Genomic DNA, 26,310 nt, shown 5'->3' with positions numbered 1-26,310 from the left:
GACTGGGGTTGACAAATATCCACAGTATTATCAAGCTTCTCATTTGTCTGCTCTGTGGTGATGTTTGAAGGGCCACAAACGTCTGCAGTTGAGTTTAGATTTTTTTCATGCGCAGTTTGTAGACTGGCATTAGTCGAAGAAACAGAGGGACTGCGTCCAGGAGCGTGATCATCTTTAAGCTCATGTGTCTTTTCAAAAGTAACATTGCTTGACTCTTTTGTCTTTGCACAAGGCAGAGATATAGAGGAATTCAGTTCAGAAGACTTATCTTTATGATCTTTAGCCATGTCAAAAGTACTGTTCTGAGACTCCAACTTCAAGTCCCTTTTTACAACGCACATAATAGACTCTGGGACAGGTAAGCCAAAGTCACCTGTACCCTCCTTTAAATTGGCTTGAGAGACATTAGTAACCTCTTCCTGAACATTTGGTGGAGATGTAATGGACATGCTGAAATCTACTGAATGACCATTCATTGGGTGGCACGGTGGCCTAGTGGTTAGCACGTTCGCCTCCCAGTGCTGGGATCTTGGGTTCAAGTCCCATCTGGGTGGAGTTTCCATGTTCTCCCCCTGTCTGTGTGGGTTTCCTCCGGGGGCTCCAGTTTCCTCCTACAGGCCAAAAACATGGAGGGTAGGTGAATTGGCTTCTGTCTAATAATTGTCTTGCTGTGTGAGTGAAGGAGTGTGTATGTGAATGAATGTCTGTATGTGTGTGTGCCCAGATATGGATTGGCACTCTGTCCTGGGTGAAATCCTAGTGCCCAATGCAGTCCTCCAGGTGAACGGTCGTTCCTGGTCGAGAGTATGCTGTGCGCATTTGGCTGCCGCTTCTCGCTAGTGTGTGTGTGGATTGAGTGTTCTGAGCGTTCTGAGCAGTGTGGATTGTAAAGCGTCCTTGGGTATCTAGAAAGGCGCTATAATAACGGCGGCGGCCGGCTGTACGTCCCTGCCAGGTCAGTCTGCTCCAGAGAAGAGAAACAAGAAACAAGAGGGGGAAGGGCGAGAGGAAAATAATTATCCAGATCAGCATAACTCAATATCGCGTGTCGGCCAGTAGTTACCCTTTTGCACTCTTTCCTTCACGAAGATTCCTTGGCGGTCTTTTATGCCGTCGCTTCCGCCCTGTGAAGTAGGAGGAGCTGGGCCGTTATCCACCTGCCTGGCGCAGGTGGTTTCTCATGCCGCCCTGAGGGCCATGCGGCTGTTGGCTGTCCAAAACAGAGGACTTTAAAAAAAGACTGAGAGGCCCCAGGCTGGCGTGGCATGGAGCTGTTGGATTGAAAAGACGGGCCTCCGCCACATTCCCCCCCCTTAGAGACACACCAGGAAGAGAGTCTCTGGACGCCCAGCAGACCGGCAGGTGGGAGAGGGCATCCGCATTGCTGTGTAGGATCCCTGCCCTATGCTGTACCTGGAACGAGAAGTCCTGTAAGGAGAGGAACCAATGGGTGACCCGAGGGTTGGAATCCTTGGCCCAGGCCAGCCATTGCAGAGGGGCAATATCTGTGACCAAGATAAAGGGTCTACCCATAAGGTAAAACCGGAGTTCCTCTACTGCCCATTTGATGGCCAGGGCCTCTCGCTCCAGGGCCGCATATCCTTGCTTGGGGGGAGTTAACTTACGGCTGATGTACAACACAGCATGCTCCTCTCCGTTGAAATCCTGCACTAGGACCGCCCCGAGCCCCCGCTCCGAAGCGTTTGTCTGGACCCGGAATGGCCGGTCGAAGTCCGGGCTCCTTAGGACTGGTTCGGAGGTTAGGCATGCTTACAGGTGCTCGAAGGAGGCCTCGGGCGTCCAATGAACAGTCTCCGGCTGGCCCATCCTAGTAAGGTCAAAAAGAGGGGAGGCAATAGAGGAGAAGTTAGATATGAACCGCCGGTAGTAGCCAACCAACCCCAAAAAGGCACGTACCTGTGTCTTGGATCGGGGCTTCGGACAGTTAAGGATGGCCTCAACCTTCCTTACCTGGGGCCTCAGGAGCCCTCGACCAATCTGATAACCGAGGTAGTGGGCCTCTGTGAGCCCCAGGTGGCACTTACGGGGGTTGGCGGTGAGTCCAGCCTCACAGAGTTGACTCAATACCCTCCTCAGGTGGTCGACATGCTCGGACCAAGTCTCAGAGTGGATGATGATGTCGTTCAGATAGGCTGCCGCAAAAGGCAGAAGTGGCCTTAAGACCACATCCATGAGATGCTGGAAGGTGGCTGGGGCCCCATGTAGGCCAAACGGGAGAACCGGATACTGCCAGTGACCTGCAGGGGTGGAGAAGGCCGTCTTGGGACGGGCCTCTGAAGTGAGAGCCACCTGCCAGTATCCCTTGGTGAAGTCTAATGTGGAAATGAAACGGGCCTTACCTAGACGATCGATCAGGTCATCCACCCTGGGAAGAGGGTAGGAGTCGAACTGCAAGACTTCATTCAGTTTCCTGAAGTCGTTGCAGAATCTCCATGAACCGTCTGGTTTGGGGACCAGGACAATGGGGCTGGACCATGGACTGTTAGACGGCTCGATGATACTGGCAGACAACATACGCTCAACCTCCTCCTCTATGGCCACCCGGCAGGCCTTGGGGAACTGTCACCCCCACAGGCGTTCAGATGTCGTGTTGAACAACCTGGGTCCACCCCGGTGTGGCAGAGAATACATCCTGGAACTGCTACACCAACTCTACAAGTTCCTGGCATTGGGCGGGGCTGAGGTCATCGCCCCACTGAATCTCCGCCCGGGCTGGAATCTCGGTGGAGGCAAACCCCAAGACCTGAGGGATCGGCTCCACCCACTTTTTAAGCATGTTCACATGATAAACCTGCTGGGTTTTTCTCTGACCGGGCTGGTCAAGGCCATAATTCAAGGGGCCGACTCTTTCGCGGATGGTGTAGGGTCCCTGCCAAGTAGCCAGGAACTTACAGGTGGTCGTGGGGACCAAAACCAGGACACGTTCCCCCACCTGGAACTCTCTGGGCTGGGCAGGGCGGTTGAAGATATGCTGTTGGACCCGTTGGGCCTTCTCCTTGTGCTCCCGTACGAAACTCAGCTGGGCGGAGGAGGGTGACGGTACACCCTAGTCCATGAACGCCCGGACGGTACGGCCATCTACATGCAGCAGGTGGTGGGACCCGTCGCTCTGAAAACTCCCATGCACACCAAACCCAGCGAGCCAGGTCTTCGCCGTTCGGGGAGGAGGTCCTAACTTGGGCTCTGTAGGCATCGGCTCCTCGTCCGGATTTGGAGGAGTGGGGAGGCGCGAGGGCGGGAGTCCTCAAGCCCCTTCTACTTCCCTCGGTGGAGTCCGTCACAGGGGAAAATGATCCTGCCGGGCCGGGGAAGCTGATTCCGGCCTATCAGCCCGCATCAGCTCGAGCATGTGCTCGGCCACCTCAGTTGCCTCCACCATGGCCCGGGGATTTATTGTGTCCCACATAGCAACCGCCCTATGCAGGTCTGTCGGTAGGGTCCTCAGGAACCGCTCCATGACTATATGCTCTGCCACCTCTTCTGAGCTCCGGACCTCGGGACGTAGCCAGAGGCGGGTGGTCCGTAGCAGCCGCAGCATCTCTTGCCGGGGGGTTCTGGCCAGGCTAATAGGTCCACCGGTGGTATTCCATAGCGGCGGCCACCGGGCTGGGACCCACTCGTGCGAGGATCTCCCGCTTTAGCTGGTCATAGTAGAGGGCACAATCCGGTGATAGAGTTCGGCCACTACCTCAAATGTATGGAGGTATGCCTCCATATCATCCTCCGGTACTAGTTTCGTGAGGAGGTGGTGGGCAGCTTGTTTGGGGCTAGGTAGGGCAGGGATGGGAGGGGCCAGGCGGGTCGCGAGCAGGTCCTCGGTGAGAGCTCGTACGCCCCTCGCGAGCTCCTGTGTGGCTGCCTATTGTTGGAGGCTGGCCTCCAAGAGGTGTTGGATAACTGGATCCATGCTATTGATTGTGTTAGGAGAAGGAAAACGGAAAAGAAAAAAAAAAGATGTTACTTTGAATGCAAAAGTGTTTTTTTTGTGATCCCTTAGGCGCCCACATTCTCCACCACTGTGAGACTCTAGACGGTGGCGAGGGACCACAGGAGAACGTTAGTCAAAGTTACAGCACTCAGCCGTTACTTTTTAATGCTCAAAAATAAAGGGGTTAACAACAAAAGACTCAGGCGCTCAAAACTACGTGCAACGAGCGCCAACACAAGTGAACATGACTGGGCTTCTCCTTCTCGAGGACAGCGGGGTGGCGTTCCAGGGCGGCGGCCGGCTGTACGTCTGTGCTAAGTCAGTCTGCTCCAGAGAAGAGAAACAAGAAACAGGAGGGGGGAGGGCAAGAGAGAAAGACGAGAGGAAAATAATTGTAAGGATCAGAACAACTCAATATCACCCCTTTTCTCTCTCTCCTTCACAGAAGTTCCTTGGCGGTCTTTTATGCCGTTGTTTCTGCCCTGTGAAGTAGGAGGAGCTGGGCCACTTATCAGCCGCCAGGCGCGGGTGGTTTCTCACCCCGTCCTGAGGGTCACGCGGCCGTTGGCTGTCCAAAACAGAGGATTTTAAAAACAGATAGGTGGCTTCCGCCGCCGACTGAGAGCCCCCTGGCAGGCGTGGCATGGAGCTGCTGGATTGATGAGACGGCCCTCGGCCACACTAGTAACAATACTTCAGATTTATCAGAATTTAACATGAGAACATTTTGTCATCCAGTCTTTAATTTCAGTTAGACATTCTGCTATTTTACGTAGACAAGCTACATCATTAGGTTTGACTGATATATACAGTTGTGTGTTATCAGCATAACAGTGGAATTGAATACCACGCTTACGGATTAGTCTACCCAGTGGCAGCATGTAGAGTGTGAACAATACAGGGCCAAGCACTGATCCTTGTGGAACACCATATTTAACTAAAGTATGATTAGGGGATTTATTATTCAGATAAACAAATTAATAACGGTCAGATAAATAGGATCTGAACCAAGAGAAGGCAGATCCTTTTATTCCTACCAGATTTTCCAGCCTATCAAGAAGCATCACATGATCTATGGTATCAAACGCTGCACTAAGGTCAAGCAGAACCAGAATAGAGATATAGCCCTTATCATGTGAAAGGAGTAAGTCATTAGTTACTCTTGTTAGAGCTGTTTCTGTGCTGTGATTTGGTCTAAATCCAGACTGAAAAATGTCACGAATGTCATTGTTTTGTAGGTAAGAGCACAACTGCTGTGACACGACTTTTTCTAGAATCTTAGCTATAAAAGGGAGGTTTGATATTGGCCTGTAGTTTGCGAGCACAAGAGGGTCAAGATTGGGTTTTTTAATAATTGGTTTGATTACCGCTAGTTTCAGAGGTTTTGGTACATATCCAATGTTGAGGGATGAGTTTATTATTGTGAGCAACGGTCTAATGACTTTAGGTAAAATTTGTTTAAATAATTGTGTTGGTACAGGATCCAGTAAACATGAAGATGATTTAGATGAGCTAATTAAACTAACCAAGTCATTTTCATTGACAGAATTGAAGTAGACTAAGTGCACCTTAGAGCTGGCAGGGGGTTCATCAACAAAAGCCGATGTGACTTTGGACTGATTTTGGATTTTGAGGCGAATGCAATCAATTTTATCATTAAAAAAACCTCATAAAATCATTACTACAGAAATCAGAGGGGACAATAGGGTTGATTTCCTTTTTGTTGCCAATTAGATTTGATACAGCGCTAAAAAGGAATCTAGGGTTGTCTTTGTTGTTTTCTATGAGAGAAGAGATGTACTGTGATTTGTCTTTAGATAAGGCATGTTTGTAGTCGGTGAGGCTGTGCTGCCTTGCAATTCAGAAACATTCTAGTTTTGTGTGTCTCCATTTACGTTCATGGTTACGAGCAGCCAGTTTTAAGGCACGTGTGCTGTCACTGTACCTAGGAGCAAGCCTTTTCTCTCTAAATTGTTTGGTCTTGACTGGTGCAACACTATCTAGGTTTGTACACAATAAAGTTTGTAGGTTGTTTGTAATGAGCTCAAGGTCATTTGGGTGAGTTGGAAAAGAAATTGTGGTAAGGTCTGGAAGGTTGTTGATGAAATCACTAACTGTTGAGGATGTTATAGTGCGCTTTCTAATATAGCGTGGCTGTGGACAGATATCAAAGTTTAACGTAATTTCATATATGATTAGAAGGTGATCAGAGATGGTCTCATGTAGCGACAGATTGTATAGATTCTTTATCTCAATGCCCCATGTTAACACTAGGTCCAATGTGTGTTTGCATTGATGAGTGGGCCCAGTAACATTCAGAGTGAACCCTAGCGCATCCAAAATTGATTCAAATGCAATTTTAAGTGGATCATGATCCTTCTCAAAGTGAATATTGAAATCACCAACAATTAAGACCTTTTCTGAAACGATAACTACACTTGAGAGAAAATCAGCAAATTCACAAAGAAATTCTGTATAAGGGCCAGGAGGACGATAGATTGTGATGAGCATAAAAGAGTGCCTTCTTTTGATGCAGTAACTTTAAGAGTAAGTACTTCAAATGATTTAGTGTCATAACCAGATTTTTGTGTTGTGTCAATGGTAGGGTCATAAATTGTGGCTACACCACCACCACCACGACCAGATGTTCGTGGGCAACTGTAATAGCTGAAGCCAGGGGGAGTGGACTCATTTAGGGCGAGTCCAGGTGTCTTCAGTATTGAACCTTTTCACAATATTCTAATTTTTGAGAGACTGGGGTTTTTCATTAGTTGCCAGTTATAATCATCAAATTAAAAGAAATATACCAGTCTGTGTGTAATGAATGAGTATAATATACAAGTTTTACTTTTTGAATGGAATTACTGAAATAATAGCCATAAATAAAAAGTCAGATTTATTCACGTGATACCAGTTTCTGACGTGTTGCTTTAAAGCAACACTTGGTAGTATTTTGGCCTTAAAATTTGTTTCAATTTCACTGTGGTACTTCACTGACAGGTAACAGGGAGAACAGAGCCTCTGACAGCGTACAGCCTCAAGCGCAGAGTACCACCACAGCCAACACTCAGCTTCACATTAATGAACAGTTTCATATGTTATTGGAGTCTATGGGGATATATATAGAGCAATGTTTATTTATTCATTTATTTATTTTAAGCAGCCTAAACCTGGTATTTATGCTGGTAGATCTTTTGTTTGTTCAGATTTCAAAAGGTGATCTTGCACATAAAATGGTTGGTGACCACTAGAATAGAATGTAAGTAGAATAAATATTTTTAAAGCACTAATACCACACAATTTCAAAAATAACCTATTACACAACTATACAGGTAAAAATACTCAATAAATTGGTAAACACTATGAAACTTATTCATTGGTAAATAAGTTATCACAATATTACAACTATTACTGACTGACTTGCAGTCTGTAAAGTGTATTGTGATTTAACTCTTTAATTTGCTGCACTTGATATGGCTAAAATGAAGCCCATTTTGAAACAGAACCACTTGATAAGCTTCATTAAACAAAACTGCAAAATTTGAGTGTCTCTTATTTATGCAAAATGAGTAAAGCACATAAAATCCATATACACACACAAAGATAAATATATAGCATTATACAACAAAGGGTAAGATATTTCATCACAAATCTTTCACAGGTTTGTAGAATCTGAAAATATGACCAGTTTCACAGAAACAGTGTAAATGTAAGCAAAAAAAAAATTAATCTTTGGCTGTTCAGTTTGAACCAAGAGTAGGACTGATTCATGTCTGACAAACTGGCTCATAGATTTATTGGCACTTGTCCACTACATGTTCCTTACTCCACTCCACTTGACTCTGCTTTTCCATTGGGTAAATCTAGTACCTGGAACTTTAGCACCTGCTCATATTCGAAGCGAACCAACAGTGACATATAAAACATGCAGAGCACTGATTTGTCTACACTGTTCAATGATGACATCCAGTGCAAATTAGTGCTTGTGAAATCTCCAAACTATAGTAGTGATCACATTTGTTTTATCTGGTGGCAACTTGTGGAATTACAACACAGTGTTTTAAAAGAGGTTCCCATTAGAGACAAGGTTTTCCAAAGTCATTGGCTACATTTCACAAGGGAAAGGTGGTGGTGGAAAAGTAACCAGAGAAAAGAATTGAGCTGAATAAAGCTGTGACGAACCGATGCCATTCAGTGGAAAAGTGATATTCATCCTTCATTACAGGCTGTTTTACTTAAGATTAGCTAACATGTTTATAAGGCATAAAAGACTCTGAACATAAATTTAACTCTTTTACCAAAGATTTATTTTTTCCAGGATGACTCCTGGACATCACACAAGTTACATTTTAGTATAATGTAATAACTTTGAAAAGTAGATTTTACAGGACCAGTGAAAATATAAATCTGAAAATATATTTCCAAATTAGAAGTGGCCTAATCTCTGACACAAGCAAAACACACAAAAAAAAAAATGCAAAGAATTTATGATGATTACATTTATTTTGCCAGTTAATTTATTCTGATAAACAAATAATTTATTTTATTAACAATAATTATCTTCGGGCAATATAAGACAAGAAAGTGTCTCTAGGCCCGTGTGGGTTCCCCTCCTTTACAGATGATCTGCGATGAAAATATGAACACAAAAGCAAGCATGACCAATTAAAAAATGCTTTCAAATTTTGAATATAAGTGATGTGATTTCAAGTAGTAAATTAGACAGTTTAACCTACCCTCTCTACATCTGTTTAACTCTTCTAAACTCTTCTCAAGTTTTTCTTGAAAGGGTAACCAGTTTCCACAACCTAAAATGATATGGGTTGTTAAGAACAGTTTGTAAAACTTTTTTTTAGTAGTTTGTATATTTTTAACATTTTATCAAAGGGCAATAATCATAAAAATAACATACCTGCAAGTATTTTCTGTTGTTTTAGGATTTCCCCTAGTTCTTTATGTAGTGTGTTTAATTTCTCTTGAAGCAGCGTACACTTTTCACAGTCTGTGGGGGAGGAAAAAATAATAATAAAAATAAATAACTACACTGTATTCCACAAGCAGGTGATGCATGTTTAAATTTGTTTTAGGCAGTATCTCTCAGATACTTAGAGGGCAGCATTCTTAGAATATACATTTGTTTTGTTAAAACATGCAACCCCATATACCAAATTAATGATTCATAATCCTCATTTTCTAGCTCTTCAGTCAGTTTGCATGCTGGAAACTGGTCTAATGTGTTTACAAAGCACTGGTGTCAGCAAATTTATTTATTTATTTAAAAAAGGGTCTCAGTCCAATGTGTTTTCTGATCTGATGGTAGAGAAACTACATCTAGAGGTGTTTAGACCTCCAAACATCACACAGCAAGAACAGAAATAAGGATATTTTTCTATTCCTGCTCCATAGGTGGGCAATATTGACTTAAATTCAGGAGACTGCTAAAGATAAGCATAGATCAAGATTCAAATATTAAAATTGAAGTATATGCTGCACTATGCACAACTGTAAGGAAAATGTAAATATCCTGCTTGTATGCGACGAGCTGAAAGTAGGCTCACGTGTAATGCCTGGTCCACACTACAGTGCAGTCAGGGACACCCCAGTTGTGAATGTTCAATATTTACGATTCTGTATCCTGTAGTGTGGGTTGGACACTAATTCTTTGATGTGAAACAAGACATTGATTTTTCAACAACGAAAAAAGTCCAGGTACAGAAAGCACTATAGGTAACCAGCCCTTACTAGATTTGGGCTTGGGAGCTGTAACTGGTTTCTGAGCACGTCCAGCTGGCTTTGAGCTTGTTTGAGCTTCAGCACAAGTGAGTTGCTCTGAACGAAGAAAAAAAAATTGCCTCAGGTTAAAGCACAGCATATATTGAGTTCATTAGATTACAAAGAATCAAGCAGACAAATATAACCCTACCAGATCTTTTCCTTTTTGCCAGAGGCAAGGCCTCACTGCTTGCATGCTTCTGGGCAAAAGCTGGAAGCAGTGAACTCCTTGTTTTTATACCTTTAATTCAATTTTAATAACATAAGTGTTCTATAAGTGTTCTACCATTTTGCATTTGAATCATCTGAAATAAGTTAATGAAAAACTAAGACTATGAACACACCTGATAAACCAGTTGGTTTGTTATTAGTCTGAGAATGACTTTCTGCTGAAAAGCCCACAGCTCCAGGTTGTTTAAAACCAAATCTTCCTCGGCCAGGGGGCGGTAGGCTTGGTAGTTCAGACTGTGTCAAAGCGGGTGAAGGCTTTGAATCTGTAGACGCAATACAAGAAACAAACAAATTGCAAATTTGAAGTGCAAAACCTATATTGTGTAAAGTCAGGATTTCTGACTTCAAAACAATTCATTCCCAGTTCATTGTAAACCACAAAAGCAGTAAAACTGTACATTGTCAATAAAAATATAACCTGGCTTGGGTAGTTTTAGATAGGTCCACCAGGAAAGCCGAGCATCAGTCTGCCCCCTCGTGAGCTACATTAGTGTGGCATAGCCCCAAGTGAACAACAGTACAATGAGCAGATTATAGCAAACTGAAAGGTTACCTTTTATAAAATATATTTTATGATAACACTGACTGCCATTTTAAAAATAATAGGTTGGGAAAAACAGGGAATTTCATGGAAGAGCTATAGCAACCTAAGTAACAAAACTTTATACCGAAAGAGATAATACCACACCATAACACTTCAGGATAGTTTCACAATATGTATCACAATATTAATTGTACAAATTTGGACAGCCAGAATGTACCAGAAAAAAGTTTATTCAGTATTTTCACATGCTGAACTTCACTTATTTCAGTCTTTCAAATGAAACATGCAGCTATTCTATATTCTGTCAAAACCCACCATCTGCAAAAATTACATGTGTTCATATTTCCCATATTTTCCTAATGTCAAGAACTGATACCATTAATACAATAAAATTGTTTTCACAATAAGACCATTGTTAATGGTTAATATTAATAATCATGTAAAAATAAGGACTGGCTCCCACTCCAGACTGTGTACAGAACATTAAATAAACAAATTAATGAATACATTTCTGAAATCTACTACCTGTTGTCAAAGTACATCTACTGCTTGCGTTAGCCACAGATGTCATCTAGGAGGGGAAAGGAAAAAAAAAAAAACGTTACAAATAAGAAATATTTGAAATCCTACCGCTGAGAAATATATAGTCCATTCTCATGGGTGCAGGAGTATGACTTGTCCCAAAAATGCTAGCAGAATAAATGTAATGATAATTGCGTGTTCATAGCATTGCTCACGGTTTTACAAGGTTAGAGGGGCTACAAGTTCTATGAAAGACACCTCATGTGGTTGGAATACTTACAACAAATCATGAATAAGTTTCATTAAGGATAAAAAAAATGCATACATAGTGAATTTTTAACATTACTTAAAAAATAAAAAATAAAATTAAGATTCATAGTCTAACCTACCTTTAAAGTGCCAGCTGTCAAGGTGTTCTTAGGAGGCACAAGGGTTTTTCCTTTATTGAGCCTTCTTATGCTACGCAGAGCAGTTGAGGATGTCTCTGGCTGATCTAGGGCAGGGGCTGATGACACAGTTTTTGCTTTAGAAACTACTGATGTTGTTTGAGGGATGGGATGCTTTGAAAGGATCTGGGTCTTGGAAATATTGGATTTACAGGAGGGATGGGGAATTTTCCTTCTGACTGCAAGTTGGGAGAGAGGTTTGTTCACAACTGCAGATTCAGAAGTTGAGGAATCTGAGATGGATTTCACTGAAACTTTGTGTGTCTGACTAGACATCTCAGGCTTAACAGATGATAGGTTGGACTGTGATGGATCTACAGTATCATGTTCACTAACACCAACCAGATCATCAATTGACTGTGCTTCAATACTGTTAATCACAGAAAGCCGTTTTTGTATATCTGTGGCCTTCACACGTCTCAATCTGTCAAAGCCTCTGTCCAAAACAATAGGTGTGGATGTGACAATACCACATTGTTTCATTTCAAGTGTATCAAAGGAAAACACACTACTATGACTTATGTCCATGTTGAGAAAACATTCCTGTTCAGAAACTCCATTTCTCCTTCTGAGCATATCCTGGTGTTCCTCTTCTTTACCTTCAGTATCAGGCAAATCCAGAGTTCTGTTGGAACAAACTACCACCTCAGAATTAATTTTAACAATAGGCATTGTGCTGGTAGGCTCAGGTATGTGTTTGTCACCTTCACTCCCACCATCAGTTTGTGTTGGCAATCCTGTGTCGGCCGGTTTTGTCATATTCATAGTGGAATTTCCATCAGCATTCTTCAAGTTGGGAAGAGGTCCTAGAGGTCTGCTATCAGTTGTTGTATTCGGTTTAGTGAAGGTCCTGTCCACTGCATATGGATTAGCAGAACTTGACTCACTAGAGTTAGTAGAAACATGAAGAGATGCCCCATCATTCTGCTCCACATCACCAGTTAAGTTAGCACAAGTCTCCTCTGAAGTCTTTGTAAATGTGCCATGCTTCTCACAGTCCTCAGTGGAAGGAACATATGACTGGGGTTGACAAATATCCACAGTATTATCAAGCTTCTCATTTGTCTGCTCTGTGGTGATGTTTGAAGGGCCACAAACGTCTACAGTTGAGTTTAGATTTTTTTCATGCGCAGTTTGTAGACTGGCATCAGTCGAAGATACAGAGGGACTAAGTCCAGGAGCGTGATCATCTTTAAGCTCATGTGTCTTTTCAAAAGTAACATTGCTTGACTCTTTTGTCTTTGCACAAGGCAGAGATATAGAGGAACTCAGTTCAGAAGACTTCTCTTTATGACCTTTAGCCACATCAAAAGTACTGTTCTGAGACTCCAACTTCAAGTCACTTTTTTCAAAGCAAATATTAGACTCTGGGACAGGTAAGCCAATGTCACCTGTACCCTCCTTCAAATTGGCTTGAGAGACATTAGTAACCTCTTCCTGAACATTCGGTGGAGATGTAATGGACATGCTGAAATCTACTGAATGACCATTCTCCAATGGTGCACCAAGCCAGCTGCTGTAAGCTGCCTTGATTTGACTTCTTAATCCTGAACAGAGAGCAGCTGGACTTTTTGCAAGTATTTTTAACTGTGAGCTATCAGGGAGACCAGTGGTTCCAGGTCCATCTAAATTAAAGGTTGGCTCTATAGTTTCATCAAATATTCCAGACACGTATGGGAACGTTTCATCAGCAATTCTCCACATAGGAGAATTGGGACACAGGTTTGTTAAGGAGTCTGATGAAGACGGGTGATTAGGTGAGAAGACAGGTACTCCAAGTTGACCGCCACCATTTTCACACCTCTCCCTCTGAACACTCTCCATATCAGAAACCTGAGGATACATGATTAAAAAAAAAATAATAATAATTCACAATTTACATTAATAATTAGTTATTTTATTTTAACCTGTATAATAAAAAGTTGAAACTATCAACTAGACAACAGGATGTTTTTCCAAGACACTTATTAAAATGTTGTGTTTTGGTGTAAAATAATTACTATATTTTAAGAATGTATTTATAGCAATTTCTTGATATCTTTAATAGGTTATCTCCCTCCAGATTTAATTACCATATTTTAAAGACTCCATCCGGATAAAATCAAGTTTTTTCTGCCTTGTTATAATGTCTGTGAGGTGTTGTTATATGCTAGAAGACATACAATGTGTGAAATAAACAGTCAGCACCAAGCCTGAGCATTTAGACTTTGAAAAATGCAGTCTTCCAAAGACAGTCTTGTTTGAGTGGATGTCGCATACTTAATAAACCAGTCCCATCAACTTGTGGAGCGGGTCTTTGAGTTGCAGGTGAGCAGAATTTGGGGACATTCATTTTTATAAATCTATACGTATTAAATCAAAGCAACGATGTGAAGTTTCATTTAAACCACCTTTAGAGAATTAGGAAATTTCTTTTCTAGTTGTTAATCTTCATTGAGGCAATCTGGATGTTAACCGCAGCATTATTGGTGGATACTCCTTTCTCAATCATTAAGGAGCCATCAGCATCTCAGGTCATTGTTCTAAACACATCATATCTGGACAATCTTGTCACTGTTTCCCTATAATGAATTAAAATGTTAGATGTTTTTTGTAGCTTAAGAGCAGAACATGTCATAGATTTATCTGTAACATTTTAACAGTGATTACAAACGTCTGAATTCTAATAGTTTATATTTAACTTATATTAAATATCGTATAACAGTAAACTGCCAAAAAGGAATAACAAAACACGATGTTAAAAGTTTCAATCGCCAGGCCCTGGTGTTTATCGAAGGTAATATGTATTGAATTCACTGGTTTAAAAGAACAACAACTCACGGATATGTTTAGGATGACACAAAGCAAGGTCTGTTAGCTTACAGTATGCATTTCTGCTGTGATCTCATTCGTAAAGAATCATAAATAAACGTTATCACTCCTCATGCGGTGTTGATTAACGAAACCCAGTGCTAACCGATCTAACCAGCAGCTACAAAGCTACAAAGTCTCTTTCCCGAGCGGTAACCTACCTTAATTCTGACCGTTTCGCGTCCGTTGTCTATTAATAGCTTAGTTCTGCAAATCAAAACTACTCACAACAAAAAGACAACGTTTAAAATGTTACTCTGACACCGCAGAGTCTAACGCTTGATTCACTGCTAACAGAACAGAGCTCCGCTGATCAGGATTTGAATGTTGCATCGCGGTTTGTCATTGGATCACACGGAAACAGGCGGAGCTACGAGTTAATAAGTCACGCCCCAAACATGTATCTCCAAAACTACGGAGGTTCAGCCTCACATGACTCTCTACTCACTATATAATAGTGCACTATATAAAATACTGGCACCTCCACTCCTAAAATGCGTTATATAGGTGCTGGTCATAAAATTAGATTATCATTAAAAAAAGATTTATTTCAGTAGTTCCATTCAAAAAGTGAAACTTGTATATTATACTCATTCATTACACACCTACTGATATATTTCAGGTGTTTATTTCTTTTAATTTGATTATTACTGACAACTAATGGGGGGCGGCACGGTGGTGCTAGCAGGTAGGTGTCGCAGTCACACAGCTCCAGGGACCTGGAGGTTGTGGGTTCGATTCCCGCTCCGGGTGACTGTCTGTGAGGAGTTGGTGTGTTCTCCCCGTGTCTGCGTGGGTTTCCTCTGGGTGCTCCTGTTTCTTCCCACAGTCAAAAAACACACGTTGGTAGGTGGATTGTCGACTCAAAAGTGTCTGTAGGTGGGAGTGAATGTGTGTGTGTGTGTGTGTGTCTGTGTTGCCCTGTGAAGGACTGGCGCCCCCTCCAGGGTGTATTCCCGCCTTGCGCCCAATGATTCCAGGTAGGCTCTGGACCCACCGCGACCCTGAACTGGATAAGGGTTACAGATAATGAATGAATGAACATCCTCCTGGCAATGTGACTTGTCAGAATTTCATTATGGATATGTAGGTTTGTATTCTTACTAGTAAAAATGTTGTAGTTGATATCTGAAATGGGAGGTGTTACTAGTAAAAACTATCTTAGAGAGATCTTAAATTAGAGTTCTTACTCGTAAAAATTGAGATAGAACTTGTATAGCTGGTGTCATTCTAGGCTAATGCGGCAATTTGCCTTGGTTTATATTTGGGCTCACAATTCCAAATGAGCTATAAAACAACAACCACACTGCACACACTGAATATTTAAGTTGCCCAATACCTCAATTGTTTATATTTTATAAGCTATTTCCAAGAAGAAAAAAATCCCTTAATGACTTATTAAACTTGGCTTAGATACAACTCAGCATACAGTGTGTGCAAATATATGAATATGCAATAACTCCTCCTCTCTACTTCTACTCTCTACCTCTATCCACCCCTCCTCTGCTTGAAAGCCCTGTCCAAGTTGATGGGATTCATTTCTTCGGTTTAAGACACAAATCATCCACTTGAGACTTGGTACACTACGGTCTATAAATTAATGCTTAGCCCCAGCACTGACTGCTCATCTCAGGAATAACACATCTTCTAGTGTTTAAATTACACCATATATGCATATCAAAAATCTAAAAACATTTAAATAAATAAAATATTTGTAAAAAAAAAATTAAAAAAGTACAAGGGCAGGTAGAATTGTTTAAATAAATTTTATTTAACTAAAAGTTACTAGACGATATTTTCTTAAAACTTTTATTACATAATCCTCTTCTTCTCTTCCTTTCTGTCTATTACTCACTCCTTAGGAACTGGTCAATTGACGATGTATTTAAGTTCAAATGTAGGTGTCTCTCTGTAGACGCTGAAAACTTAAAGCCAATGAGCTACAGAAAAGCCTCAAAATAAAGGGTTTATAACAGGGCAGTCCGCTTCTCATTTGTTGCTTTAATTAGATAAAGGCTTGGAAGATCCCGGCCCCAGGAGCTCTGAGTTGCATCATGCAACGTGTCCCATACCGCCCACCACTGGCGGCTGATAAGCTGTTCACTATTCCTTATGGTGAATGTAGTTTTTAGAGGAGACCATACTAACGGATACTGGCAGTGAATATCAAAATAAGAAATGAAGAAAGCTCTCATAGTTTTCGATGTGCATACAATGTTTACTGATACGGTGATAATAGATAACTTTTAATTTTTTTTTACTTTTAAAATAAACAATAAAACGAGAATATTTCACTTCAATTCTGTGAAAAACAAATAGTTGGCGAGCACATCACAAAGTTTTGCATAATGTAACACGTGTGATGCTCTTGAATCCGCTATCGTAAATGATAATCATTTGCGAATTTACTTTAAATGCATCTGCCACAGTAATGTTCTAAAACTGAAATGGGTTACGCGGCTTATGGTCCTCCCTCACACACTTCGCGTCCTAATTACGAGACCGTTTTAGCACAGACTGGCCACAACGCTTTTTAGAAAGCGTTACATAACGGGAGATTTTGAGGGCCTGGAGCTTTCTTCGGACTTCACCCGCCCCCCGTGTGTACACCACATACACACGCGAACACACATCAACAGTTTCTGTGAAATGTGGGGACACTATTTCCATTCTTTTCGTTGAGATTTATTCAGTCCTCATCATAATACTAATTTTAACCTAAACATAGCTTTAATCTTACCCTAACTCTAAAACGTATTCACCGTGAAATGTAATCTCGTGGTTCAACAGAACGAGAGAGAGAGAGAGAGAGAGAGAGAGTGTATATGTATATACAGCTTATCACATGACTGACTCCATTTCCCAGCGAGCATTTTCCCTCGCTCCGGCATGCGCAGTGTGCAGCTGGCTGGCGGTGGTAAACAGACGTCAGAAGAAGGGAGTCTTCGAGTCAAAACAAAACAAAACAAGATAGAAACGATGAATGACTGAGAATATCTGCATTCGCCTCGCAGCGGGGAGGACTGAACGCTAACTGCGGTGGGAAGCGGATTCCCTGGAGCTAGAAAGGCCGTTTTCTTCCACTTTTTCTTGTTTTCCAGCTGAGGGATTTTAACTCATAAATAACTGGAAGAGTTAGTTCAGAGACGACCATCTGCTCTAGTTTCCTCGCTCTTGGCTGAAACTCTAATGTTGAGTGCTGGTTTGGGTTCGATTTTTCGACCCTGAGAACGGAATTTGTGGGGGAAAAAAAACTCGCCTTTTTCCGTCGTCGGTTTCGCTCGGTGTGTGAAGCCCGGGGAGAGTTCGGCGCGAGCGTCGTGCGCAGCTGCGCGCGGAGGGAGGAACATGGCAGATGGCGGCATGCGCCCGCACACACGGCGTGTAGGAGAGCGCGAGCGGCGATAACCCCGAGTTCTGCCAGTTTTCTCCTCCGTCCATTCCACCAGGTTCCGCTTAACACCAAGAGCCGAGCTTCTGGACGACTGTCTGCACAGAAAGTATTCGCTTGGAGTGGTTGGGCCTTTAAACTGTTGGCCACGATTACAGACACGCGCTTTAATCTGCGACCACGCTGTTGTTGTTATTGTTGTTGTTTGATCACGTATGTATTGAATGAGTGGGAAAACGCCAGCAGTTGTGCTTTTATATTTGGTATTTCTAGTTTAATAACAGAACTGGACACCGTGTGGGACTCCCCCCGGTGTGGCATTACGGGTCGTTTTTGACAGACTTCGTAATGTTGCGCAAACAGACCCCTTTAACTTGAACTCTATAAAGGCCGATGAACAGTATTTTGCCGTGAAGGGTGACCATTGCGTGCTTAGATTTATAAACACGAGTGTGTTCAGTGTGTGGTGTCGGAAAGTTGAGATTCGGCTTTTATTGCTGTGGACCTGAAAGCGCGAGGTGTTTTATTGTGGTGGATTAGGCGTTGGATGTGTTGCTGAAGTGAATAAAGTGAATCAGGCGTGCTGTTCTCGGCTGGAAACGGAGAATAAGAACATATAATGTACATTGTCAGGTGAAAATTAGTGTAATGTGAATTTATTGATCTGTTCCCAAATATTTTGGTCATTGTATCCATATTTGTATCTCCATATAAAACTGTTTAAATTAATCTATAGATTAGCCCTCTTCAGCTCCCTTTGTTTTTTATTTTCGGTTCGCCGTTGTCCATCCAGATGTTTTGATATATTCTGGTAGTAGTCTGCGCTTTGCCATGTGAATTTCCTTTGTTCGTCTGTGTAAACAAAGACCCCCCCATTCGTCCCTCCTTGGCGCTGTGGAAGGTTTATGATAGTTACTATTAAGGAGATTATTTGTCCCCTTTAATCTCCAATCTGAGGATTAACTGAAGCTATATTGGTGTGCCCAGATTATTAGGTCCCTGCTCTGCCAGACAGCCGCTGTCCTGACAGTAGCGGGACACCTTTCAGCAAAACAAAAATAAATTGTCAGGCTTTCTGATAATCGTTACAGCGCACGAAGTGATATAGCACATATATTGTTTTCAGACCTACCAGAAAGGCCCACTGGGATTGTTGGGCTAAATGTAAACTAGTTATTTTACGTCGATCTGTGGTGTTCTGTTGAGTAATATCCATTCAAATCAACTGCAGCACGTAGGTAGAAGTCTGTCAGTAAGATCAGTCTCTCCGGGCAGATACGTTGAAATCCGCACAATGGAAGCGGAGAGCGTTCCCCCGATTGACCCAGATTTCGAGCCCCAGAGCCGTCCACGGTCGTGCACTTGGCCACTGCCCCGGCCAGACATCTCCGCGGTTAAAACAGAGCGCACGGACGGCGCCGAGTCTACAGCCGAGACCCCGCCCACCGACGAGGACAAACAGGAGCCTCAACCTATCAGCGCCGAACCCGAGAGAGCAACCTCCTCTGAGGGCGGAGTCATAGCTGGTGTAGGCGGGGCCACACCCAGGAAGGGCTCCTCCCGCCGCAACGCGTGGGGCAATCAGTCCTACGCAGATCTGATAAGCCAGGCCATCGAGAACTCCCCTGAGAAACGGCTCACTCTGGCACAGATCTACGACTGGATGGTGAAAACCGTGCCCTATTTCAAGGACAAAGGAGACAGCAACAGTTCTGCTGGGTGGAAGGTACACATAAATTATATAAGTTAAGATATAGTTCAAATCATTTCTGACCAAAAGTATGCAGACTGCTGTTACATTATTATGCTATTTCCATGTATGGTATTTCTTTACATTATGAGGTTTTGTGTGCCCTGAGCTGTAGACTTTTAAATGACCATTAACTCTTCATTTAAAGCGTCAGTTCCTTTACATACCTTTTTTTTTCTTCCAATTATATCTGTTTAATGACAAATGTGCTCTGAGGTTTTGCAGAGAGAATAATGCAGGCATTTGTCTTTTGAGATCTCCACAGTTTTCTTTCATTGGATTTGATTTTGGTGGGACTAAATTAGCTTAAATTATGTCCAGTCTACCACAGAACCCTTTAGACTTAGCCACTGATTTCCAGCACATTTAGCTTCTAAACCACTGTGGAGAGTGGAGTTCTTTACCAGGGGAATGGGTCTACAGAAATATTTTACTCATCTTAGCGATAAATTCATGCATCCAGACTGCATCAGAATTACTACAGGAGGAATGTGTTTTCTAAAACACGCTACAGCTTCCCCACCCTTACCACTGGCACCTTGTGGGCATTCATAACCCTAGCCAGTATTTGTTGTACCAGGGCAGTGTATAACATATGTCTTCAATACAGTATCACAGGGAAATAGTGTGTATGTGTGTGTATTTTACAGATCATAAAGTACAGTTAAGTCAGCGGTTGTCCTTCAGCTGTTGTCCACTGCAGGGGCATCCAAACTCAGACTAGCCTCAAGGTTTTTCTTGAGGTTCTCGGTAGTACTATCACTCAGCTACTGATGCTGCATTTATTGATGCATGATATATTTCTTCCGATTTATCTGCTGATTTGTGGATTTTTTAAAATAAAAACTAATGTAAATTATCAGTGACACTCAGTGTATGCACACACAGCTAGTGGTGTAAACAACACACACACACACACACACACACACACACACACACACACTAGGTTAAACTACAGAAGAATACTCTCAACCACTACAGTGCAGGAGCCTTCCTTATATAAAACATGTGAAAACAGATACTGAGTCATTCAGTGTCTGAATTTATTACTTATACAATGAAATGTGATTATACATATTCACTCCTACATACTCTCTGTCTCTTACTTAGAGGCACTTTTGATGCTTTTCCACTACATGGAACCTACAGGACTCTACTCGAGTTGGCATAACTCTTTTGCTTTTCCACTGGTCAAATCTGGCACCTGGTCCCTGGATGTCAATCACCTCAAAATTCAGAGCTCATTCAATCCAGCACAAACACGCTGCTTGTAAAATCTCTTAAGTTACACCAGCTTTCACATTTATATTTATTGGACTCACAATGGCAGCTTGTAACTTTACCTTGGTGTTTTGAAGGGGTTTATATTCTCCAGGGGCCGATGGGCAACGAACATTTCAAGCAAAAGCTGAACGTGCAACAAGTAAAACTGATCTGTGAAAACTGGGGTGCTGAGCAGTTCAAAAAACAAAAACAACCCGCCAATACACAATGAGTAAAAGGGTGTGATGCTCCCTTAAAATTTTGCCAAATGAAGATATCTTAGTAGGCAGCATAATGAGGTGTCTAAGAATTGGGACAGTCTATGAGTTGGTAGTGCACACACTATGATGTAAAATTCTCTCTAGTTAGACAGCTCACTAGGTTTGGGGACCCACTGTGTCCGAAACTGTGCCTTTTTCAGTATATACCAGTCCTTCTCAGAGATTTGGACTTTACTAAAGTAATTTGTGAACATCTCTCATGTCAAGACAAGTAATTAATTTTTTTGTGTATGTTTTATCTCCACCTAGAACTCAATTCGTCACAATTTGTCCCTCCACAACAAGTTTTTGAGAGTACACAATGAATCTACAGGAAAGAGCTCCTGGTGGATGCTCAATCCAGAGGGTGGAAAGACCGGAAAAGCCCCTCGCCGCCGTGCTGCCTCCATGGACAATAGTGCAAAGCTGCTCAAAAGTCGCATGCGGGCAAAGCAGACCAAAAAGCAGGCGGGTGCAGGTGGCATAGGTGGCCCTGGAGGTGCGATACCCAGTGAGGGTGTGGCCGGGGCAGGAAATGCTGACAGTCCTGGGACTCCGGGGCAGTTTGGAAAGTGGGGGGTGAACAGTAGCAGCCCATCATCCCGTGGTAGTTTGGATGATCAAGACATGTGGACAACCTTCAGGCCACGCACCAGTTCCAATGCCAGCACCCTGAGTGGGAGACTTTCTCCAATTGCCACAGGACAGGAGGATGAAGAAAATCTACCAGAGGATGGGCTTCTGAGTGGGTACACCAGTGGCAGTCTTCCTCCAACTCTTGCTGAGACCCTAATGGAGGAATTGGATCTAATTGATGGGCTTACCTTAATGTCAGCACAGCAAGGAGGTGCAAGCCCTAGCACTGCCCCTCAAGCCCCACCTACTCCACTGCCCTCTGCATCTACTTTGCTGCCACGCGGATCTAACTTTCCATCTTACCGTCAGCTGCAGCAGGTGAAGGGACCTCAGGGACCAAAGCAGCCAGGGTCACAGAGTTCCGTTCAGCAGGGTGGGGCCTCCAGCACAAGCCAATCAAACTTTGGAAACTCCCTCTTTAACCCTCTGCCTAGCTCTGGATCTCAGAGCAGTTTTAGCACTCATGTGCCGTCCAGTCTTGAGGCACTCCTCACTTCTGACTCTCCTCCACCAAGTGATGTTATGATGACTCAAGTGGACCCACTGATGCCCAGCCAGGGAGGTACTAATCTCCTCGGGCTTGGGGGGCCCATATCCAGCAACCCAGCAAAGCCCGGTCAGATATTGTTGGGCAAGAGTATGGAACGTAGCCCATCAGGACAAATTACCCTTCAGCCACAAACCCAGCTACAGCCACAGCAGCACCAGCAGCAGCACTCCCAAATGAGCTTCGGCATGCTGCTGTCAGGTATGGGTCAGGAGTCAGCACAAATTACAGCCATGAAGACCCAACATCAAGTGCCAGGTGGGGGGCTAATTCAACATGGAACTGTTCCATCAGCAGGAGGGAATGGGGGTCTTCAGGGTTTAAGCCAGTTTGGGACACCAGCTTGCTTTTTGCCCTCTCAGGACCGTCTACCTACAGACTTGGACATTGACATGTTCACAGAAAATCTGGACTGTGACGTGGATTACATCATCAACAGTGACCTTATGGATGGAGATGCAATTGATTTCAACTTTGACCCCATCATACCAGCTGGGCAAGGTTACCCTGGGCCAGCAACCACTCAGAGCTCCTCTCATAACTGGGTGCCCAGCTAACTTTGCTCAAGATAGGTAAGGCACCTTCAGTAACTACCAGCATTGCTAATGTGTGTGTTTTTAAATTGGAATGACATTGTTTTGTGCTATTTATTTATTTATTTATTTATTTATTTATTTTCATTACAGGCCAGCTCTTCATCTCTAAAAAAGTGATGGAAACCCATGGTGCGTTGCCTAAAATGTCCACCCATACAGTTTGTTCTTTCATTGTACCTCAAATGCAAAATCTATTTCTGCTGAAGTTCTAAACAAGACTTGGCCATTTTTAATGTTTTGGGCAAACTTTATTTTTTGCAAATGCAAACAAGTGCCATTGTATACTGGGAAATGCGATATTGGACACCCAAATACAACACAGGAAACACCTTAAAATGTGTTATATTTGCAAAAAATTCGGATTTGTTAGATGTCCAACATGCTGAGCAGTAAAAATGAAAACACAATAGTGAAGAAGCACAACTAATAAACTACTAATCATGTTTATTAAAGTTATGCCTATTACTAATACCAAAGTAGCATAGGAATGAGATGGTACTTCTCTCCTTTGATCTAAGGACTGAACTGACTTGGCCCGGAGAATCTGACTTTGTGGGTCCTTTTTAGATTAAAGGACATTTCTTCGTTTGTCAGAAGCTGAAAATAACCTCGAAACAGAGCACTTGAATGAATTGGTGGAACAGATGGATAATACAGATGATTTTATCACTAGAAATGAGCAGGGGAATCAGATGGATTCCACTGCTGACTTGACTTTCTGACAACTTCCTGAAGACAGCATTAAATCACAAGAACACACAAAAACAATAAAATCATCACTAGAGTTTGAATAGCGATTGTTTTACTGAGCCCAGAACATAAGAGAGTTGGACACAAAGTGCTCAAGGAGCATAGTCTAAGAGGTACACCGTGTACTCCTAATATGGAATGTGGTGAAACTAAATTAAGAGAATTGTTTAAAGGTTGTTTGGCAAAGGTATGGTCTTTTTTTTTGGCTTTTAGTTTGGCGTGTGTAACATCTGCTCAGGAAGGTATTTTCCCCTTGTGTGCTGAAGAGTTAAGTCTGATTGCTAAGTGAGATCGATTTTGATTTTCTTGCTCTTAAATTATGTTAATATTAGTATGAAGAAATGTGACACACAGGGCATTTTGACTTACCATAGCATTTAAATGATTGTTCCTATGGTTTTTACCACTCTGCCAGCAAGCTGAATGGCATAGTGTTATCAGAAATGGAGTGCCCGTTTGCAATATTTGAAGTTTTTGTGTGTGTGTATTGCTTGATTTTTCTAGTCCTCGCAAGTGCTTATATTCACAAAAAAACAGAATCCAAAGTAATGTTGAATCATTTCATTCAAAGATTCATTTGAATTGTAATTCATCATTACTTCACTGTGCATGTCCCTGGCATGTCAAATATTTTGAAACTGTGCGTAAAGGGGGCAAGATATTTTCTCAGTGATTACTTTTTCTTATGTAGTACTAACAATATTTTGTATAAATTTGTTAACGAGAACCAGAAAACCATTGATTATATTGACTATAGTTTTAGTGTCCAACTTAAACTGGGGCTATATTATTCATTACTAATAAGAAAACGCACTGTTCATGGTTTTTTTTTTTTTTTTAAATGATCAGAATTTTTAACGGTCATTTTCTATGTAATCTTTTATTTTTATAAGAGATGAAATGCATGTAGATTTTATACATAACCAAAGGAACACTAAGACCTGCATGTCAGACTGGGCAAGCTTGAGATGAAAGTATTGCAGTGTAGATAAGCTTTACACAGTGGAGCCTGTTCAAAAATATTGAAAGGTTAACATTTTTATTAAGTCCTATAAATGGATTGCATGTGTGCATTTAATACGATAACATACTTTTCAAATTAGAATTTGTCATGTGATCTCTATATTGTGATATAAAATACTGCAAATACTGAAATCACTTGACAATTGATATGATTTCATGTAAAGAAAAAAAAAAAAAAAAATACAAACACAAACTAAAAACTGCTCAAAAAGAAAGTGGATGATGCAATGTTTAACTCTCAGGGTTTTTAAGAAGAATTAATAATAATAATAATAATAATAATGATGATGATGATGGTAATGTGGGAAAAAAAAAAACGTCCTGAAGGGAGCGGTAAGATAATCACATTGAAAAGTCATTGCTGATTTTGTAAGCACCACCCAGCCATCATTTGAAATGTTTTAACATTGTAGACATGTATCTTATGTTCCACATGCTGTATGCATTTACAGAATTTTGATAAAATGTGATAAACTGCCAACGAACACTATATGAACATGTTGCTCTAGAGCAAACCCTACATCCATACTCTCATGTTTTCTTTTTAACATCTTTAAGAGTCCTGCTTTAGAAAAGTTGATTTCCGTTGTCTGGGTTTACTCTGTAAGATAAAAAATCAGCATTCTCATCTACTTTATATAGATTGGGCTTTGATTTGCAATCTGGATATTATTCATCATTAACTGTAATAACTTGAGTATATTAGATATATACTAACTGTTAAAGATCTGCACTTGGAGAAGTTTTATGTTTCCTCCTATTGCTCGGTGCTAGACATTATCTATGACAATTAAAGAGGGCCATATTGTGTAGATTTCAGGCCTTGAATCGTTTTTATAAAGCACACCTTGTGTAAATGTTTTAAATATAGAAAAAAAAAATAGAAAGATCATTTTGCTTATGTTTTAATTCCCAACCATTAGTTTTGTAGATACTAAATAACCCCATGTGTGCAGATGAGGGGTTTAGCCAATAAACCTTGAGTCTCTCACCACCACCACAGCATCATCACATAACAATGCACTACATTTCTTAGAATCAGTTTTTTTTTTTTGGTTATAAGAGGAACCATGGTGTTATATTGTTATGGTGATTGATCATCATTGCTCTGGTATTTTTGGGCTTTCCCTTGTTCATGCATGTGTGCGTGTGTGTACTACACTTTCTGTGCGTTTGACTTGGGAATGATGATGTATTGGTTGCGTAGTTAAATAGAGCCGAGAGTTGCTTTGGGAATAAACAGTAAGTGTTGGCCAACGTACATCACGAGGAGAACCAAACCGGCAGAGACTTCATTTAGACGAGCGGATCACAGGACTGAAGCCGAATGTGTACAGTTTTTGTTCTAAAGTGATCATAAAACCCCTCTGCTTACGATTATTTGATCTAAAGGATCTCAGTAATGAAACTAAACATAGAAAACAATGAAGACTGCATGTCAAAACAGTGTGTTGAAGGTTGGAATACCAAGAGACTGACAAACGTGTGTTTTTATTTTTTATTTTTCTTTAACAATGATGGTGGAAGTAAAGAAGTAACCACATTTTCAGTTCAAGTGTTCATTTAAAGGTTGGTTTGGTGTTTGAAATATGAACAATATAGAAATCCCAATAGACAGGGCCACATTTTCATAACCTCCAATTCATATTTTCGTTATTTTTTTTATATTAGATGCTCTTTTTTAGTATTCATTCTTCTAGTTTTTTTAATTCCTTTTTCCTCCAGAGATTCTGCTTAGTATCCCATTTCATTTCATATTATATTAGTTATGGCTAGGATT

At 41.7% G+C, this 26,310-nt stretch overlaps 2 protein-coding genes across 4 annotated transcripts; one reads left to right on the top strand and one right to left on the bottom strand.

Annotated features, from left to right (window-relative positions):
• Positions 1-8,389: 8,389 nt before the first annotated feature.
• On the bottom strand, positions 8,390-14,602 carry si:ch211-126c2.4 (serine-rich adhesin for platelets). 3 transcript variants are annotated; one of them, XM_066649751.1, is made up of 9 exons: positions 14,476-14,602; positions 11,408-13,297; positions 11,022-11,067; positions 10,066-10,215; positions 9,873-9,962; positions 9,692-9,778; positions 8,862-8,951; positions 8,686-8,757; positions 8,390-8,575 (listed from the first exon to the last, which is right to left on the bottom strand). In XM_066649751.1, the coding sequence occupies exons 2-9, from the start codon at positions 13,286-13,288 to the stop codon at positions 8,565-8,567; spliced, it is 2,427 nt and encodes an 808-aa protein (XP_066505848.1). In that variant the 5' UTR covers positions 13,289-13,297; positions 14,476-14,602; the 3' UTR covers positions 8,390-8,564. The 3 variants fall into 3 exon arrangements, with proteins under 3 accessions (XP_066505848.1, XP_066505850.1, XP_066505851.1); XM_066649753.1 differs by lacking the exon at positions 9,873-9,962; XM_066649754.1 differs by lacking the exons at positions 8,390-8,575; positions 8,686-8,757; positions 8,862-8,951; positions 9,692-9,778; positions 9,873-9,962 and adding an exon at positions 10,371-10,434 and having other exon boundaries at positions 10,064-10,215.
• A 2,612-nt stretch (positions 14,603-17,214) lies between these two features.
• On the top strand, positions 17,215-26,307 carry foxo4 (forkhead box O4). Its single transcript, XM_066650038.1, has 3 exons — positions 17,215-19,431; positions 21,249-22,733; positions 22,848-26,307. Exons 1-2 carry the CDS (start codon positions 19,000-19,002, stop codon positions 22,716-22,718), a joined length of 1,902 nt encoding a protein of 633 aa, XP_066506135.1. The 5' UTR covers positions 17,215-18,999; the 3' UTR covers positions 22,719-22,733; positions 22,848-26,307.
• The last annotated feature ends 3 nt before the right edge of the window (positions 26,308-26,310 follow it).

This window comes from Hoplias malabaricus, chromosome 17 (genome assembly GCF_029633855.1).
Source record: "Hoplias malabaricus isolate fHopMal1 chromosome 17, fHopMal1.hap1, whole genome shotgun sequence".
Lineage (NCBI taxonomy): Eukaryota > Metazoa > Chordata > Actinopteri > Characiformes > Erythrinidae > Hoplias > Hoplias malabaricus.
Note: the sequence above shows the minus strand (reverse complement) of the source record. Positions and strands in the feature narration are given on the sequence as shown.